The sequence below is a fragment of the Malaclemys terrapin genome, chromosome 7, assembly GCF_027887155.1.
Source record: "Malaclemys terrapin pileata isolate rMalTer1 chromosome 7, rMalTer1.hap1, whole genome shotgun sequence".
Lineage (NCBI taxonomy): Eukaryota > Metazoa > Chordata > Testudines > Emydidae > Malaclemys > Malaclemys terrapin.
The window spans coordinates 28490297-28511522 of record NC_071511.1 but is presented as its reverse complement, the minus strand read 5'-3'; the positions used below and the strand labels follow the sequence as shown (position 1 = coordinate 28511522).

The 21226-nt window shown below is 42.7% G+C and overlaps 1 protein-coding gene across 2 annotated transcripts in view; it reads right to left on the bottom strand.

Moving 5' to 3' along the window:
• Positions 1-21226, bottom strand: part of BICD2 (BICD cargo adaptor 2) — a 145876-nt gene that overhangs the window by 22341 nt on the left and 102309 nt on the right. For both annotated transcript variants that reach the window (XM_054034129.1, XM_054034130.1), the window contains exons 3-5: positions 6501-6653; positions 3768-4220; positions 1428-2447 (exon numbers count right to left, since the gene is read on the bottom strand). In XM_054034129.1, the coding sequence (XP_053890104.1) occupies positions 1428-2447; positions 3768-4220; positions 6501-6653 (1626 nt within the window). The remainder of the gene's footprint in view (positions 1-1427; positions 2448-3767; positions 4221-6500; positions 6654-21226) is intronic.

Here is a 21226-nt window from a genome sequence, read left to right as displayed (position 1 = left end):
ATATATATTCCCAACACTACTTTGTTGAGTCAAATGCTATTGTAAATCATATCAATGCCAACAAAGAGGCAAAAAGCTAAACAGTATAAATTAAGGACTTAATCTCGATTTGCAAGTTATTGGGGCTATAACTACATATAGCTTCTAAACTGCCCCAATTTTCAGAATGGATTACATTTCTCAAACAAGAGGAGTACAAGTCTATTTCTGAAATAATGTACTATATAATTATTATTTATCTTAACATCTATGCTTTGAGATAAATTTGAATTTACATCACCTTAATTTTAGATTAAATTAATGAAGCATTTGTCATTTTAAGCCCTAGAAACAGCTGATCACAATTATTCTAATCCACCTGTGCTACTATGGTTATCAAAATGACATAATCCAGTTGCCAAAATTTAAAAATCTCTATTTCTACTTGTTTTCCTTCCCTTATTCTGTTTTTTTTTTCAAGTTCTTATACCATTCTCAACACCAAGCAGTGTTTGAATTGTATGTGTACGTATGAAATCTTAAAAAGTATGTCCTTTCTACAATCCCTTTAAAAGACCAGCAAACGTAATTCTTTCAATAGGAAAATAATTTTTACCTTTTATTTTCAGTGAATGCAATGATTATTGATCCATTACACTACATAGAACCTAATATGTTTTAGGCTGTCATGATTGAAGCTTGCCCAGAATGCTTTGTCAGTGTACTTACTCCTGATCTTCAACAGCCCACTATTCCAGTTCAGAGAAGATGCCAATAGAGTTACATTATGTAGGAATGTATTCAGATATCCCCTGGGCACTAGACTGAAGCCGCTTTCCATTTCTCTTGTCATTTCAGTTAAACTGGAACTCATGAAATGCAAAAGTATGTCAAGGTTTTGACTCCCTGGACTGCTTGGCATCACAAAACTTCAGCCTTAGGCCTGGTCTACACTAGGCGGGGTGTCGATGTAAGATACGCAACTTCAGCTATGGGAATACCATAGCTGAAGTCGAGGTATCTTATTCCGACTTACCTCCCATCCTCACGACGCGGGATTGACGGCCGCGGCTCCCCCGTCGACTCCGCTACCGTCCCTTGCTCTGGTGGAGTTCCGGAGTCGACAGGGAGCGCGTTCAGGGATCGATATATCGCGTCTTGACGAGATGCGATATATCTATCCCTGATAAATCGATCGCTACACGCCGATACGGTGGGTAGTCTGGACGTACCCTTAGACTATGTACATGGAGTGAAATCCAGGCCTCACTGATGAATGGGAGTTTTGTCACTGACTTGAATGGAGCCAGGATCTCACCCATGACTGCAGTGTCTAACACATGTGGCAAATGGCAACAAGGGTCATTCTAGCCAAATTTTCTTTAATGCATTTGCTTATGATATAGCTGTGTAAAACCCTGGGTTTCATCTCTGCAAAACCTGCTCACCTGTTTGTTGGCCTTTAGCACAGTTCTCAGGGTTGCTATCTGTTCTCTCTTGGTGCTTAGCAGGGACTTCAGCTTCAGGATTTCCTCCATGAAAGCTTCCTTGTCTTTGTCCACTACTGGCCCAAGTTCTTGGGTGGCAACACGCTGCCTGGACAACTCGGTTGTTCTGTCCACCGCAGCTTGTAGGTGTTTGATCTGATCGCGAATTATAGCGATCAAGTTGTAAATGTTCATGGGTTCCTTCCGAGGATCTGACACAGGAGATGGGAGGGATGACACTGGAGATGGACTACTGTCACCACTTCCATTCTCTGCCTTTCCTAGGTCTATTGATAGCAGCCCTTTAGAGAGCAGGATCGGTGACCTTCGACCTTTGCCCTCTGGGCTGCTGCGTCCTCCTTTACCCTCTTTGTAATAATCCAGCATCACCCTGTTTGGAGTTTCATTGTTGCACATGCAGACGTGGTGATACAAATTGGCCAGCTCCTCACTGAATGAGACTAGTTCATCTTGGGCTACACTGAGACTGCCCTGTGTTTCTCCAGCAACGTCGCTTACTTTCTTCAGCTCCTTCTCCAGTCTGGCTACCTGTTCTCTATCTTGCCTATTAGATTTTTCTAACAAGGTGATCTTTTCAGTAAGAGCTTGGCTTTCAGTCTCATATCTGTTCTTCTCCTCCTCATATTTAGACTCACACTCGTCATATTTGCCCTTAAGGACTTTAAGCTCTTCTTTTAGGTCACCAATCTCTGCCACGGCAACTTTGTACTTGCATTCTAGGATCTCTGGCCCATTGATGTCAACTTCGTAATAATCTCCATCTTCATGGCTGTCACGCTCCTTCTCATTGTCAAGAGCAGACTGACGTTCCTTGCTGACTTGGAGTTTTTTCATTGCATTAAGGTTCTCTGTGAGCCTGCCAACTTTCTCATGCTGCTCTGAAAGGGCTCCCCGGGTGTTCTCCAGCTGTTTCTGAGACTCTTGGAGTGTAGATAACAAATTAACTTTTTCTCTTTCCATCTGAAATACATAAAGTCAGACATTCATTCTCTGGAAGCAAATATTTTTGCAGCTTTATTCTGTACAATCATATGAAAAAATGGTCAACAGTCAATCAAAGGTCAGACAACTGCAGAAACTTGGTCCCTTACACTCTGTGGAAAAGGCAACTCCACTTACATTCAACTCAGTCTCAAAACCTATTGGCACCATTACTAATTTGCATCATAGGGTGGTTCTTATATCGATTAAAGATTTTCAAACAAAAACACTCTTTCCTGTTTTATCTTCCCCTTCCACAGTTTGGGTCCCTTAGTAAAACCATTATCCTTTCAGCCAAAGCTGAGCTGAAACTGGTGTTGTCCTGTAAAGTGCCTAGGAAACAATTGGGCATTATAAAAATAATAAAAATGTGAAGACAGTCAATAGCGGCAGTTTAACATAGCACTATCAACCCCTGATTAGCCCTGTTAGCAACAGAAAAAGATAAGACATCAAACTATTGTCACCCCACAGTGCAGCACAGGGCACTAAACCTTCAGGGAACTCTTGAACTGGTCAAAACTAGTCTTGTGTTTTTCTATAAAAAAATTCTAAATCAAATTTTTTGAATTTTGTTTATTTTGGTGGGAAAAAACATGGGAGGGGGAGTAAAATGACACATAGAGGTGAAACCCCTCCCCCCCCCCCGTCTCACTTAATCTTCTTTTCCGGTGAGGAAAGTACAAAAGTGCTACTTTCTTCCATTTAAGTTAAAAAGTGAAAATTTAACTTCCCCTCAAATTTTTATATATTTTCTTTCCCCCACTTTTTGGGGTATTACTATTTTTTTTTTAAGTGGGCATTTTCTCACAATTCTAAAACAATTTAGGGATTTTCCCTGATATTTCTCAATTTGAAAAAATGAAAAATTTTGTCAAAACCAACATTCCCCCAGTCCCTACCCTGCATGTTTTTATTAAATCCCATTTTTTAACATCAGAAAATTTTCAGCAAGCTCTAGCCAACTCATGTGTGCCTTGTTTTATAATCTTCAACACTGAGTGGCTTGCTTATAATATAGAAAATGCAAATGACAATTCATGGCATAGACTCTTAAGCAAATTAAAATGGATTTCATTTTCATCAGACTATGAATCGCATTAGACAGGAATTATAGTACATTTAAATATAAAAGTACATTATGACAGGTGAAAAAGCTCCAGTTTTAGTATTTGCAGGAGACCCATCAGACTGTGGGAAACTGAATGAAAAAGATCTTTCAAGAAGACTGAGTTACCCCACAGTAATCTCAGACTGCTAGTGTAACAGAGATTTATTATCTAGGATCTTGACATTTACCTGCACAAGCTGTTGTTTCAACTTCTGGATTTCTGATATATTTAGCTCGCTCAGAAGATCTGAGACCAGGCTTGGGGCTGGAGGGAAGCTGTCATTTTTCTTGGGAGTGGATGTATTATTCTTGCCATTGCTAATTTTGCTGAGGCAGTTCTGTTCAAAGCCATTCATGATTTCGTCGTTATTGGGCTCTGTGGTTTCATCGCTGAACTTCAGTCCATCCAAAGAGATGTTCAGGTGGCTGGTGTACATAGAGTCATTGATGTTCATGTAATGAGAGAGCTCCTTACGAAGGTTGTTCTTCTGCTCACGCTCAGTCTTCAGGGTCTCTAAGGCCTCCTCAAGTTGGCGTTCTGAGATCTCTTTCAACCGTATAGCATCTTCCAACTGGCTGTTGAGAAATTCTGTTTCCTCTTCAAGCCTTTTGATTTCATGTTTTAGGCCTTCAAACTCCACCTAGAGAACATATGATAAAATACTATCACTAAAATGCCTGACTGTAACAGCTCACAAAGCAATTTCAGAACACTTCACTGATGTCTATTTTATTTAGTTAACTGTGGTGGAGGGGGAATAATTTTTAGATTCAGGACTCTAGTTCCTGCACCACGACTATAGACATCATACTTTTAATCTACCTTTGAGAGTGCATGCAATAAACATTTTCTGAGCAAACTGTTAAATGATGTTGATCTACTCCAAATTAATTAGAACATTTATTATTTGCACCATGTTGTAAAGAGGCAGCACTCAACTGTTTCACCTAGCATATAATCCCAACTGTTTGATCAGTAAATCCATGTGCCAAACTTCACACACACTCAACTCTCAACATATTTAAAACCAAAGATTTAAAAGCTGTGAGCCTGATTCACTATATGTAACGCCATTGAAATGGCCTGTTTAAAACTGTTGTGATGCAGTGATGAAGGACCCTATAGTTATAAATGTATGCAAAATGCCTTATTACTAAGCACAGACTAGGACGTCTTCAAATCAAACCTATACTGACAATACAATATGAAATCTCACTGTATTACCATACTTTTCTCATCTGTTGTGCATTGGTTTGTAACCTTAATTAATGTTTGTACAGCTCTTTGGATTCCTTGGACGAGAAAAAAGAGTAACAGAAGTACTGTAATATCTTATTTATTTTTGTCAGTGAGGAAAAAGGGATTTTTAAACAGTAATATTCTCCCAGTGCGATATAGCGGAACCAGAACTGACTCATGACTTAAGCCATGCACCCTTTGTGTTAATTCTGCTTTGCAAATGAAGATCTGGAAAACTTGAGGGTTTCTTTTGGTTGTCTCAATGGATTAATTAAAAACTAATAACATTCAGTGGATGGGATTATGGGATGGAGAAAGGCAAAAAAAAATCCAAATGTCATTAATAGAAAATTACTTACTTTGGTTCTAAATATAACCGCCAAACCGGTATATTTAGGACGTAATTCACATTATTAAAGGATCCAGGACACAAAATGATAACCAGCAATTGCTGGAAACAGCCATCTACCAAACGCTGCCTGACAAATTTGGCTGAGGCTCAAAGTCAGCATTAGTGAGTTTAATTGGCTTTGGGTGCAAAGATTTAAATATCTAGGCAATTTCACTTGCTTCCCCCTACAGGGCCAAAGTGAAATCCTGCTGGCCAGAGGGGAAAAAGAAAAACAAGAAGGGAGGACAACATTGTTTGTTCTGGTTTCAGAGTAGCAGCCGTGTTAGTCTGTATCCGCAAAAAGAACAGGAGTACTTGTGGCACCTTAGAGACTAACTGCATGCATCCGATGAAGTAGGGTTACCATACGTCCGGATTTTCCCGGACATGTCTGGCTTTTTGGGCCTCAAATCCCCGTCCAGGAGGAAATCCCCAAAAGCTGGACATGTCCGGGGAAATAGGGAGGGAGGGGTTGTGGGGCCGGCGGTGCTCAGCCAGGGGCCGGAGCCGCTGGGGCCGGCGGTGCTCGGCCGGGGGCCGGAGCTGCTGGGGCCGGCGGGACGGAGGGGAGAATGATTAGACATCAGTAGATAACTATTTCAGCTGTATACAGCTGAGAGACACAATACAAACAATCCCGATCTAACTACTGTCGGAAACAGTAACACAAGAAAATTCTAAACTCATTACAAATATGTAATTACCTTTCCTGAGAATCTGCAGATGATTAGAACGGTACAATAAAATATTACTTCGTTTTGTAGCATGTGCATCACACAAGTGTCTGACAATGCAGAGCAATTATAGCAGTGTTTAAAATATTACAAAAGGGAGTCAGAGAAGACAGAACATTAGGAGAGCAATAGAAGAGCAAACACCAACATGAAGAACTGTCCAAAAAATCTATTAATTACAGGTGAGACTGGCTGACATATTTTAAAAGGGGATGAAGAATCAGTGCAGCAAGGAGACAACCTCCTAATAGCTGATGTAGCAGGGGATCAGCCTCCTATAGAGGAAAGGAGGAAATGGAAGGACTTAGATGAGACGAACGAAGAACAAGCAGAAGGGGATGACCAAGTGGGGGTATAGGCAGAGAAGAGATGAAGGTACTGTCATGAAGAACTTTCAGTACAAGCGGATTGATTTTGTAGTGGACAGAAAGCCAGGAGTAGCCTTTTGAGGGTGGGGAGATGTGGCTGCACATGTGCTAATGGGCACAGAGGCAGGTTTTAGCACGATGAGCACACTGGAGCAGCCTGGAGCCATGCTGATGATTTCCATACTTGCCTGGTTTTGCTTGAGGACAGACACTTGTTTCTGAAGGCAGATGTTCTCCTCCTCGAGCTCAGTGTAGTCTTGCAGCAAACGAGCTTCTCTGAATTTATATTCCTTGATGTCATCTCGCAAGCGGGCTCTCTGGGTCTCCACATTCTGATTGAGCTGCGAAAGAAGCACCAGAAATATACGTGTCTATATTAACTAACTATCCAAAGCTATCATTCTATGAACAACAATACTTCAATTTTAAATTAAACTGTGCATACATTCTCGTTATTTAACGAGATTAACCTGAACCTATTTTGAGCTGAGAAAGAAGCACATTGACATTCAGCCATAAAAGAGCAGCCAAGTATTTTGCAGCTGTACACTGGATAGAGTGAAGATAATAGCTTTTCAAACAATTACGAAAAAGCTAAAAATAAAAGGAGAGGGGTTGTCTATTATTAATTCAACAATTTAGGTTATCGCATCTTGTTTCTGCTATCCTCAATCCAGCAGTGTAGCCAAAATACAACAAAAGTGCTTCATTCTTTTCTAAAGAAAACCAGTACAAAGAGCTACTTTGGATTCTCTTAGCATAATGTTATACTACTGGTTGTTGGAAACCAGATCAACACTGCTTGCAAATTCATCAAAACACTGTGTGCAAATCAGCTGCCTCTTCAACAGAGATACATAGCACAGATGTCAAATAGACATTTACTGAAAGACACAACACAAAGAAAATAGATGTACTTCAGGAGGGATGCCAGGAGCAGAGTCTGTTGTGTTTTCAGGACATATGTGGAGTTGAGTCACCTGGAACTACAAATCCAATAAAGTTAACACTAGCTCTCTCCCACCTCAGGTAGAGATTCAACTGTATAAATTAGTCTATTTACTTTTAGCAGACAAGAAAACAGTATCCCTAGCACAGTGGGAGGCTAAATTAAAATAGCCTGTTTTAGCTGATTGCTAAGACACTAAAATGCAATCAACAATGCAAATGAGAGGTCATTGCATCCCATATTCCAAGGCATGCATCACAGCTCTACAACAGAACCACTAATGGCTTCCATAGGATGAAGTTTCAAGAGATCATTTGTACTTTAACTACAGCAGTGAAGGAATCAGAGATTTTGAGTCTCAGAGGTTTGCGGGATCCTTTTTTCCCCCCCTTTCAATTCATATGCATTTCTCTCTGAGTTCATGGTTTTGGTGCAAAAATGAAATTTGGACTTGGGCTCGACCGATAGATGCATGAAATGTCTAACAACCCTTAGCTGAGTAAAAGTCATAGCTTGTAATGAAAACCCCAAACCAGGCAAATCTGCATAGTTTTGAATCTAAAGTTGCAAGTAGCCCAGTTAATATTTTGTGCTTCTGTAATGCTTTCATAAGAGAGTCTAAAAGCACTTTGCAAACATTAATGAATCAAGCTTCACAACACTTTTGCAGCTAATATGCACCCCCCCCCCCCCCGCATTTTACAAAGGAGTATTGGTTAGAACAGACAGACACCCGAGCCGTTGTGAAGCAGAGGAGCATTTTAAATAAATATAGTATTCTAAAGAGCCAAAAGGTATAGGCAGGTATGAATGCATGTCAGAACTCCCTCCCCTGCTCAAGTGTCAGATCCCAGCAGGAACGAAGAATCTGCAGCCAAATAATTCAAGCAATTAAAAATCTAAAATCATAAAAGGCTCCTGGGTCAAACTCATCTCTTGGTCAGATTCATCTCTGAGTTTTATACCTAATTACGAGCCTGTTCTTGTAACCTTTACCCATGTGAAGTACCACTGAAGTCAACGGTACCCCTTATGTGAGTGAACAACTCTCCGCACACCATCAAGCTATTCTCAGAATAAGATACTCCGAGGTGTGTTCTCTAAATCCTTAATAATTTTATTTGAAAAACAAGGTTACACTCCTCTTCAGTGCTCTAATTACCCCACCTCTCACAGGAGTTTAAACCAAGTTGTGCGTGTGGAGTAGAGGTGAACTTCAGATTCACAGTTAATAATTGGACAAATTTAGTTTCTTTTGCTGTGTGAGTTTTTCTGTAACAGGCTATGATTTTTTTTAAACTAACATGTTACTTGCAATGGTTCGGGGAATCATCCACGTGAGCAAAATTTCAGCAAACTTTATGGATTGTTCATGAGGCCCACTAATAGCATTCACAGTGTTTGACTGGTCACCTTAGGCCTGGTCCACACTAACCCCCCACTTCAAACTAAGATACGCAACTTCAGCTACGTGAATAACGTAGCTGAAGTCGAAGTACCTTAGTTCGAACTTACCGTGGGTTCAGATGCGGCAGGCAGGCTCCCCCGTCGACTCAGCGTACTCCTCTCATGGAGCAGGAGTACCGGCGTCGACGGCAAGCACTTCCGGGATCGATTTATTGCGCCTAGACAAGACGCGATAAATTGATCCCAGAAGATCGATTGCTTACCGCCGGACCCGGAGGTAAGTATAGACCTACCCTTAGTCACACAGCAGTGCTTCTTCTCGTTGGTTGGATGACCTAAACTTTGCAAACAGGAGGGCCTGGAGAAAGCATTGGAGTGGTTATTTAAGATTGAGGCAGAGAGCATTTTAAGGAGATTCAGATAGAGCCGCAGATGTAAGCGGCCTAAGAAATCATTTTAAAATCTTTTCCTGTCCTGTTCTTCAGGAGAGAGAACATGTACAAGAAGCCCAGATTTTAAAATAGCTTGCTTCCTTCCTGAGCACGGAAGAAAGATATCTAACTCTGATTTATTGGCTGTCTACGGACTGGACATTCCGTTTGTTCCTATCACATTTACTCCACACAGCTATATCTGTTGCCAGTTGCAGAGGTTATAGCTAGGTCCCTGGCTGTCTCATATAGTTGCTCAACTGCCAAGGCTTGGAAATCTGGGGTCTGCTGTTTATTTCCCCCGTTCCATATATAACACACTGTATTATATCCACCAAGTGCATGAAGTGAATCCACTGGTCTCCATACCAAAGGAAATTACACTGCACTCGTTCACACAATTAATGGCTGTGGCAAATGATTGTTGTCAGTATAGAAGACAACCTAGTGTTAATGCCTATCAGCATGCCAGAGCTCCCTCTCCTACTAAACTAAGAAAATTTTTGTGTAGCAGAGAATATTCCTATCTCATTCTACACAGCAGACGATATTCATCAAATTGAATATATCCTAAAATGGATCTGTTCATTCAAAAGCACACAGACCTTTTCTCTGATCTGTGCATCAACCCTCCTGTTAGAATATTTGTCAGTGCAATTTCTTCCTCTTAATTTCCCCCAGATGAGTTGTTGCAGGGATCCCCATCTTACAGCACAGATATTAGTTAGAGCTATTAGTAGGGTTACCATATTTCAGCAAACAAAAAAGAGGATAGGAGCCTCGCCCTAGCCCCGCTCCCGTCCTGCCCTAGCCCCGCCCCTCCCACTTCCCACCCCCCTCAGAATCCCCAACCATCTCCCCCGCTCCTTGTCCCCTGACTGCCCCCTCCTGGGACCCCTGCCCCTAACTGCCCCCCAGGACTCCACCCCCTCCCTAAGCCTCCCTGCCTCTTGTCCCCTGACTGCCCCCTCCTGAGACCCTCCCCCCATCCTAATTAGCCCCCTAGGATCCTACCCCCTACCTGTACCCTGACTGCTCCAACCCTTATCCACACCCCCACCCCCAGACAGACCCCTGGGACTCCCACGCCCCATCCAACCACTCCCCACCCCCTGACAGCCTCCCCCAGAACTCCCAACCCATCTAAACCCCTCTGCTCTGATCCCTCTCCCCACTCCTGTCCCCTGACAGCCCCGTCCCCAGAACTCCCCCGCCCCTTGTCCCCTGACTGCCCCCTCCTGGGACCCCTGCTCCTAATTGCCCTCCAGAACCCCATCCCCTACCTAAGCCTCCCTGTTCCTTGTCCCCTAACTGCCCCCTCCTAAGACCCCCCCCACCCTAACTGCCCCCCAGGACCCTACCTGTACACTGACTGCCCAAAACCTTATCCACCTCCGCCCCAGAAAGCCCCCCCCAAACTCCTGCCCCCATCTCTTGACTGCCCCCTCCAGAACCTCCCTGCCCCTTCGCCGACCCCCTGGCTCCCTGTTGTTGGCCTTTGCCTAATGTCTCTGTGACCTTGCTCAGGAACAGCCTGAGCCGCTCGTCCCGGCATGCTGGGCAACAGTGGAGGAGGAGCAGGGGAGGAGCTCTCTCTGGCTGTCGGAGCCTCATGTAAGTGGCACCATCCGGCCGGCTGTGCGCTCTGCATGGGGCGGGAGTCCGGACATTTACAAATTCCACCCGGACGTTATTTTTAGCTCAAAAAGCCGGACATGTCCGGGGGAATCCGGACGAATGGTAACCCTAGCTATTAGAAACAGTAGACATTTTCTTGGCAACAAACTAGGCAGGCCAATTCCACATTATCCCTTTTATGCCAGGCTACAATTGTTTTACTTGGTGAATCTAGAGGCCTATTCCCCATCACTGACACCAATTTCTCTATCTGCGTACAAGATAAACTGGAAAAATATTAAATTCAAATAGATGTTTACTTTTATTTTCCTTTATGTGGGGGACAAATGGCACTAAACACTCAGGAATAACCTCTCTAATTTAGAGGAAAATAGCCAGACAGTGAGGGTGAAATTGTGACCCTACTGAAGTCAATGGGATGAGAACCAGAGAGAAAATGTAATTCCGAAGTTTACAAACAAGTGAATCTCTTTTCGGTTTCTCTTAGGGTATGTCTTCACCGCAGAGTTAACTCGGGTGATAGACACCTGGGTGAGCACTCAGGTTAGTCTAGTCTGGGTATGAATCACTGCAAAGCCATACCCCAGTTACTGTGTCATCACTGGTGCTGCGCTCACCCGTATGTGTGGCTAGGACTTCTGGGGAAATCTCCCTTGGTTCTTTGGGCCACAGTAAACTAAGCTGTTCTATGATTCTTTCCTAGTGAATTGAGGGAGAACCAGTCTGTCCTTGCGGACACACGGGTGGAATTGTGGGAAGGTATTGCAGGACTATCAGTTCGAGTGATTTAGTCTGTATCCTTCCTGCAAAGAGAGTGATTAACAACCTGAGTGGCGCCCAGGGTTTAGCTTAGAGCCCAGCTGGGCCAGCTAAACTGGATTGAAACACCACTAAATTTGGCTGAGATGGTTTTATGTGTGGATGGAAAGGGGATTGGGGCAACACACAGGAGCCTGAATTAACTCTATAGTGAAGACATATCCTCAGTGGGTCTGACTAGGGCTCCTAGGTGCTTTGATAATGTCAAGAATAGAGTCCAAAGGTACACAAGGTCAGTTATTTTACAGATATAACTTCAAATTCACCTATTGATCAGCTTCAACTCAGTTTCTTACGTGTCATCCTTCAAAAATACAACCCTCCTGCATGACAGCACTGGACACAAAGAAATCAAGCTTTGGTAGATTAATATTTAAGATGGGGTCAATCAGGCCAGCCTGGAGCTGTTAATTATAGTTTATACTTAAAACAAGGTAGGAAATAGATCATTTGAAATTATAACATCATCCAGCTGGGATGGGTTGATGAAACAGGGCTGGAGGCCTGGGGTCAGCCAACCCTGATGACTGTGGGAGCCATCTGTGCCACATTAAACCACTCTGATGGGGCCTGATGAAAGGCAGCTGATTCCTCTATAAAGAGCAGCGGGGGGCAGAACAATTGATTGTCTCCTAGGGGAGTGCAAAGACTACCATGGGGACATTTATATAAAAACTTAAGAGGCCTTAAAATATCAACGTTTTTGCTGCAACCCATACTAAGAGCATTAGGAAAACAGGGCCCTATTAAAAAAAAAAAGAAAAAGCAATATTGCAATTCTTTAAGACTACTGGGAAAGATGAAAGACTTCAGGTTTTTGAATTATCTATGGTGCCCTGTGTTTGGCAGCGATAGACTCAGGAACTAAGTCTGCTTTGCCCTAAAACACAAGAAGGGGGAGAAGAGAGACGCTCATGAAGCTGTGGCAGAGACTGCAGAGAGTGAAGAACTGTGCAGGGCACATGCTGCAGGAAAGGCCCTGAGACCAGGGGAATCGCCTCCGCTTAGAAGGCTGGGAGTATCCTGCTCAGGCAGGTGGAAGACCCTGGCACCAGCGGAGTTTGGAAGTCAGAGCCTGAAGGCTGAGCTCCAGACAGGTAAAGCCTGGAAGAGGTAACTGACTTGGGAACCAGCTCAGGGAAGGAAGCAGAGGTGATGCATGGGGGGGAGGGGTGGTGGAGGGGACAGGCACGTGGGTCTCATACCTCCCCCAGATTTCTGCCAGACTGGGAGTCAGGCTAAAGGGACGTGCCCGGGAAAGGCACCAGCAGCTAGTGCTCCCACTGGGCTCCACTAGGTGGCACCCAGAGCAGGGAGGCAAGACCAGGTTAAAGCAGGTAAAATATAACAAGTGAGTCAAAGTTTGTAAATCCAAAATGATAGAGATGCAATAATCTGCCAGTTTCCCAAAAGTCTTTCAGGGCTACCCAGAATAACTCCAGGAATCTGTCTTCTTGTTCAGTTATTTTACCGTGTTAGAATCCAAACAGTCCAGAGATGAAGGATTTTCCTTTGAATCAGTACTTACAGCTTCTTCTTCGGACCACAATCTGGTAAATGCGTTTACACACACAATGGCCCCTTGCTTTGAAATTAGTATTTCCTGTTACAGACCTTAAGTCCCTCATTAGCATTTCACAAGATTCCTTTGAGTAATTTAGTTACAGGGTTATGCACAAATGCAAATGTTTGTAATAGCAAATAATAGGGTATACAACTAGTTTTCATGAACTGAACACCTGAATACATTCTCATACTAGCACACATTTTAATGTAGGGTTATCTAAACGAATTATAGGGGTATACGCAACTTAAGTGCAATGTAATAGCAGACAATGTGTTACAGATAAGTGAATACCATAACATTAGCATCTCTTTTGATCTCTACTAGCACAAGAGTGAATTAGTTTGAATACATACTAATACACTTAACACTTCTTTGATAATCAAAAGTAAATTGGCCTATGGCTCTGGCCTGAGCTAGTCTGGCAGCGTCACAGTCTGTTACAGTTGATTATTGAAAAGAAAGCTTTACTTTCCCATTGTCTTTATACAATCTTCTCTTTGTGTCACTCCAAGACTATCAACGAACCCTGCGTTTAAATCTACTTGGAAAAATCATTCTCTCTCTATTAGATAAGTTGTATCACAAGCCATGCCATCATGCTGTTTAAAAAAAAAAAAGAAAGAAAAAACCCCCAACAAAAACAAAAAACAGAGTGTGTCTCAGTCCTCTAATCATGATTGGCGTTACATCCATTTTTGGTTGATGAAAGCACAAAAAGGAGTTAACAAAATCAGTGACCTAGAAGGTAAAAAAATCATCTCTCTGTTACTCCCAGGGGTATCAGGATGTAACAAATTCAGTTTACCTAGCAGGCAAGTTTATAAAGATATGCACTGTGTAGCTGCCTGAGAATCCTAATTAGCAATAACACCACTACCCTAAAGGCAGGTATCTTTGAAATGAAACAACAATTTACTTAAACTAGTTCCATCCACCCACAGATGTACATTAAAACAAACCCACGATAAGATGCCTAGGATTGAAAGTCTGGGCAATGGATCTTAGAGCTGACATCCCCCAAAAGCATTGTCCAAAATATGAAAGTCATTTAATCGGACAGCAAGAATTCAATCTTTGTTCTGTGTGTTCATTGAGCTGTCTTGACCACTGTTAGATATGGCTGTTATTGCAGATGAAGCCCATGTGAATACACATTCTGTCATGTCAACATTGTAGGCTCCTTAGGGCAGGATCTGCTTCTTTATTTTTGGGTCAGATTCAGTTCTCCCACTGTGGTAAACTGGCTCCCAGCAAACCTTACATGTCACTCTTTTAAGTTTGCTCTCTCACTTTCAGATAGCCCCAGTTGCCATAGCAGATGAATATCCTGAAAAAAAAATATTCTAGTTGTATATTTGGCATTTCATGTAAGAAAAATATTTTTGGGACATAACCGGTAATGTTCTCATTCTCAAGTCTTCAGTATATATACACACACAAACAAACCTCTACCTCGATATAACGCTGTTCTCGGAAGCCAAAAAAAAAAATTACACACACACACACACACACACACACACACACACACACACACACACAGTGTTATGTGGAAGCAGAGAAAGAACTGACAGGAAGGGGATGCAATGCATGACAGTTCGTTAGCAAGAGTTAGGCTAACTGTAACCCTAATAACGCGAGATTTGTAGAAGCAAGGAATGAGTGAGGCGAGTGGGAAAGAACTGTGTGAGAAGTTGCTGCGACCTTGTGTAGATAATATGGAATGTAGACTAAGAGTCTACATTAGTGAGCAAAACAAGATATCAGAATGACCTATGTATAAACAAAATGCAGCTGTTCCTTATTATTGTCTGTAACAAAAGGTATAAATGCTTGCTGTAATTGTTTACCTGTTGAGAGACCTGCTTAGCTCTCTCCCTCTGCACAATTGTGAGAGTTAATAAAGCATCTGACTTGCTGTACCCAAATAATGAGAACTCTGTTTTTCTCCAACAGTTATATCGAGGTAGAGGTGTGTGTGTGTACACACACACACACACACACACACACACACACACACACACACAAAATGTTATTTTGGTGGCAAAGTCAAGCACTTCAAAGTTAGGAAAACCCAGGTTTATGGTTTCCTGTGCAACCTTATTTTGGCTCTCTTGTGTGTATGCGAGACCAGGAGCGGCGCCAGGGTTTTTGCCACCCTAGGCGGCAGCGCTCCTCCTCAGAGCATTCGGCGGTGGGGATCCTTCCACTCCACGTCTTCGGGGCGCTTCAGTGGCGGGTCCCGGAGCAAGTGAAGGACCCGCCGCCGAAGCGCCCCGAAGACGCGGAGCGGAAGGACCCCCGCCACCGAATTGCTGCCGGGGACAGCAAAATGCCGCCCCCCCAAATCCTGCCGCCCTAGGCGACTGCCTAGGGTCGCCTAGTGGAAGCGCCGGCCCTGATTCTGACACCATCTTTAATTACACACATGTATATGTATACAAAATATATACAATATAAACACCTCAGAAATGAAGCCATCTCTGGGGTGAAGGCTAGCAAGCAAATGACACTGTACAGAAATGGCCTGTGCTCCTCCAGGTCCACAGCAGTCAGGATGGCAGTTTAGATTTTTATATATACTGCACAGGGCTTGATTTATCTATAGCTCAAGGTGATCATCCCCCTGTTCTAAATGTATTCTGGATATTTCTAGCTATAACTAACTCATGGATCCGTTGCTAATCCCATTTAGCTATTCAGGCTACTATACCTGTGACATACACTACTCGTGATCTCTTGCGTTTCCTTTTCTTGTGCTGTAGGATTCAAACAAATCAAGTGTTTTCACCACTGTTTTCTTACCACATTCCCTCCCCCAGATACTCCATATAGATATTATGTAAACGTAATGCATAAATAGAAATTAATACCCAAAATAATATTGAAAAAACTGTGTGCACAAACTGTTTTACCATTGATCTAGGAACTTTGTTCAACTATTTTCCTTAACATTTTGCAGGGAGCATTATTCATAAATGTTTAGTAAATAAATATTTATTCATGTGCCTTTATTTATGAACACACATCAGGTCTATCTTGCATCCCACAAAAGTGAGCCCATGAAATAACTGAACTGGACATTCTACAAGAACAGGATGTTCCACTTATTGTAAAGGCAAGAAATAAAAATCTACAGAGAACCCACAATCCAGCAGATTTCCAGCAGATACAAAGACAAAGATTAAAAAGTAGCATGGTTGAGCCATAGGCATATTAGCACAAATGCTCTCAAAAGTACCACACAGTTTTAAAGTTTAATTCAAAGGAAATGTAGCAAAAGTCATGTCCAAATAATAACAGCAGAAAGTGTTATAGTCATACCTGATGAGAACAATGATCGCCGTACATTTTACAGTGTTTTTATCAATGTGTGTTTGCAATCTGAACAAGTTAACTGGAGGAGAAATATAAAGTGGACATTATGCCAACTGGGTAATTAAAAATCAGGCATGTGCTTCTGTTGAAGTCAGGGACTGCAAGTGGGACTTGGTCAGTTTTCTCAGAAGCTGCTAGGTTTTTAAGACCAGGTATGATAGGAAACAGAAGGTAGACAAAAATATAAAAGGAGGTTGCAGATGACAGGTTTTAAGCACAGAGTATCACTAGCACTTAATACACCAGAGAGGAGTGGAGTTCCTAGTCCTCCCACACACCAACGCAGTGTACACGGTACATTAGGCAGGACTCATAGATATCATAGCATATCAGGGTTGGAAGGGACCTCATGAGGTCATCTAGTCCAACCCCCTGCTCAAAGCAGGACAGATTTTTTACCTCAGTTCCCTAAATGGCCCCCTTGAGGACTGAACTCACAACCCTGGGTTTAGCAGGCCAATGTTCAAACCATTGAGCTATCTTCCCCCCTTCAAGCTGCTTAAGTGAAAAGACTGCTACTTTTAAAAACAAAATAAAATATGCCACTTGGGGAGTTACATTACACCACCCCTTTTTGATCCTGCATTTGGTACAAACCTTCATGTGTTAATGCTGCTCTTTCTTACTAGCACTACGTTCACTTCAACAATGAGTTCAGCACTATTAGAAACACAGTGGGTCTTAAACTACATGTTAAGTTTCCATTCAAACTTTAACCTCATTCCATTGGGGTGGGGGGAAACTGAGAAAAAAAATAAATGGTATATTATATCCAGGTCAAAGCCTCACTTCCATGCCATCTCATTAAAATGTCACCTCTTTAAAGAAAGTATTATCTGTTCCTTTAACAATGAAATATGCGTAAGGTGCCTGGCTCAGCAATTAGCTCTTAGCACAAGGGCTACCATACAGGAGTCTGAACTAGGGGCAGATTCCACTGGAGGTCTCTCACCCTTCTGGATTAGCAAAGGCTGGGAGTTCTACAAAAGCACCTCCCCCAGCCTCTAACAGAAGAGGCAGCACCTACTGTGACATCCTGTGGATATTCTGTAAGTGTTGTTAAAAGAAGACTTAGGTGAATGTTTGATGATGCAACCCAAATCTCACCTGTCTTTAGGTTTTGCTACAAATCCTAAAGTCATGCCAGATTTGCTGAGATTCATGAACCTGGAGCCAACTCCTGAGTGACCCTGGATCAACTTCTGGTTTCTAGTGGAAACCACACCAAAAGGTTTGCACAATACCTCTGCGAACCAAAGAGCTCTAATAAATGCAGTCTGGCCAGTCTTCCAGGGACAGACAGGATGGGTTCTAAGACACAAGAATCCTACAGGAGGGAAATAAAAGATGGGAAGAGGGAGGAAGAGAGAGAAGGTCCTCTGAGCTCCAAGTGGGGTGGTGTGCATTACCTTTCTTCCCCCTCCTGAGCCCCCCAGAAAGTGGGGGACATAGTTAGGGATAACCATTTCTCATACCTTTTACCATGTCTAATATATAGTTCTGCTACCTTTAAAATATTTTAACAGCAGCCATGCAACTAAATTGAAACTTTAGGGGTAAATGTGAATGACTGTCGGGTTTCTTCCCTGTCCTCCCTGTGTCCAAACATCTATTCCATGGAGAGTAACAAATACGTTCATTATCATAGCTGCTAATCTCTCAAATTTTTAAACCTGTTATTTCCAAGGTAGTGTGTCTGGTTTACCTGCGTAACTCCAAATTTTAGTCACAGTTTATAAATTCTTTAAATAAGTAGCTTTTGTGACACTGTAAAATTAAAGAGAGCTTTATTGCAACAGTGGAGAACAAAAATATACACCATCATGGATTTCTGTTACGTGCAACATTATAGCTTCACTTAATTAAAAAGCGCCAAGAGCAGTAACCCCATAGGCATTTCAATCTTCTATAATTTCTTAATCAGCACAAAGCCTTGCTATAATACGGATATTTGATTAGCAACTATTACTTAATACATTCTTTGCTAATTAACACTTCAGATTTTTTAACCAATCAAAGAGCCAAATTTCAAAGCACAACCCCAAACCCTTTATTTGACAGGGCTAATAAGGAGAGTTGACATCTGTGCACATACAGCTGGGACTAGAGGCACATCACTTTCTGTTTTCTGTCAGCTTGTATTTGTTTGTATTCCTCGTTTGAGGATCTTGCCTTGATTAAATAATCTATGCTGCCAAACCTAAACCAAAAATACCTGCTGTGGCATTCTTCCCACCTCACTGGTTACCACCACCCGCTGGACTCCATCCTGGGTCAGTAATCTGCAGGTTTGTTTACTGTGGAGTTTTTTGGTGGGTGGTTAGCACTGGTGTGTCTACACTAATGCAGCTACACCAATGCAAATCCCTAGTATAGTTGCAGTGCACTGGTGTAAAAAATGACTTGTACCAGTGCAGTTACATTGATGTAAGTATACTGGTGCAAACAAGTCCTCATTGCAGATAAGTCCTAGAAGCAAAAGGTTCCACATATCCGAGAAAAACCAAGCACCAGTGGTTTTCTGATTTGCTGATACTGTGGGCTTGTCACCTGCAAAACTGCATGCTATAAACGAAAAGCACAAAATTTCATCCAGTCACTGTTACTCATTTTCACACTTTATTAAAAGAAATGACCACATGATTTCAAATGCAGCTTTGTGGGTGTGTACATGTGTCCAAATTCTATACTGCCCTCCCCGACAAGAGTGGGAGTTTACAAGGAAAATGCTGACCCAAGTGTAATGACAGTGGTGTGAATGGCACAGTGTGGCACAATTATAATAATCTCTCCCTCCCCTGCCCTGTACTGTTTGCTAAGAACAGCTAAACTCCAGCTGCTTTTCAAATCTTCCATTTAAATGATTGGCAGCATTCCATGTCCTTCATTTTAATCAGGAAGGGGTTTAACCCTTCTTAGGCATGCTAAGGGAACAACAGTCTATTTGAACATTAATGGTGTTAATTCAAAGGATTTCTTTGAAGGTCTTGTTTTGAGAGAGATTTTATGTCTCTGCCAACTTGGCAGTGAGGGAAGGGATGAGTGTACTGTGGGAGCTTTATAAGAAAGGCACACCTGCCTAAAAACGTGTCTTTAGAAGATCTTTATTTGCCAAAAGACAGGCATCTGCTTGCTTCTCGGTTTGTGGTAATCAGCAATAGAAAACAATAAAGTTAGTCAATCATGGAAGCAACACACAGTAGCATGGCAAGGGAACCAAAATGAAGCACAGTGCCTGGAAGATATCAGAGCAACACCTTAACTATTACATACACTTTAGTCCAATCTGCCTAACAGCAATGTTATCTTCTGCACTTATCAAAAGAAATTAACACCTTATTATAAAACCAACACCAGCATGACTTCACTTGTACATACATTTAAAAAAAAAAAAAAAATCTTCGCCCTGGTTTAATCTCTTACCAACAGAGTTCATGTGAGAATCAATGACGCTCTAAACTCCATCAGCACTAGATTACAGGCCAGTTCTTTAATGTTACTTCGGCACCTGCCTCCCATTGATATCAAGCTGAAGTAAGCACCTAAACAGCATTAAAGATCAGGCCCTTTGATTTTAAAAGATGATGGACAAATCAAAGAATGTAAGCCAACACAGAACATTGGGTCCAAACCACCAAAACAAAACCCCAATACATTTGTGAACAAAAGGGAAACAGGTATGACTTCAAGTTTTGTTAGAATCTTCAAGCTAAACCCTGGTCATTTAAACCCATTCTTGCCAGTCCACTACCCAGACATCCGTATCCCTTACCTTTAAAGGGGCTTCCATGTGTCCCGCTGTCACCCTGTCCCTCTCCTCTGACAGGTCTTCTAGCCAGCCAGCCCATTCACTGGGATCTTTGAGCAGTGCCAGATGGCCACTACCATACATCATGCATCAGTCAGGGGCCAGGGTTTCCCTAGCTACAACACAATGGGATTGTGGGGTGCCTCATCCTTCCCAGGCTCATTCATCTGGCAGAAGCAGACTATTTCTTCTGCCACTGCTCCTCAATGAGTGTCTTGAAAGGACCAGGACAGACACCCAAAGATTCAGTGGATAGAAAGGAAGGCAGAACCAGTTTTCTCACTAAAGGATTCACTCTCAAGTTACTCCAAAAATCTTTTAAGTGACGGGCACTCTCGGCGCAGAAAATCCCAGGACAGAAGAAGCAAGCCACCTGGGCTGAAGATATTGGGGGGGGGGGGAGGGAAGTGAGGCAAATGAGGATATTGCAATGTTCTTATTCGCTCCTGCCTCTCCCCGTAGAGGAGCTGAGTTATTAGGGGCTGGTAGGGCTAATCCCAGCAGACTGTTCTAGTTTGCATCACCACCTGCTGCCACTGGGGGACGAACCCCTGGTGGGGCTGAAGTATTTGGGCAGCAAGCAGAGGGATTGTGTATAAAACAGAGATTAGAGACTTCTTTCAGATAAGCCCCTCCAGAGACAGGGTATGGGATCTATGCTCCTGCTTCTTGAGCTCAAGCAAGGGCAGAAGGAGGCAGAATAAAGGAAGGTGGTCTTAAGCTGTGGGAATTGGTTCTCACTCAGCCTGATGGTACCAGGCAAGTCTCTGAGTCAAGGAGGATTCTGAGCCTGAGCGGGGAGTCAGGTGAAAGCAGGAAGGATTTGAGGGCTAATTTTTGAGTCAAGGGAAAGGAAAGGATTCAGACTCTGGGAGGAATCCAATAGGAGGGAGAGCTATCAAGCAGAAGGAAGTTTCAGG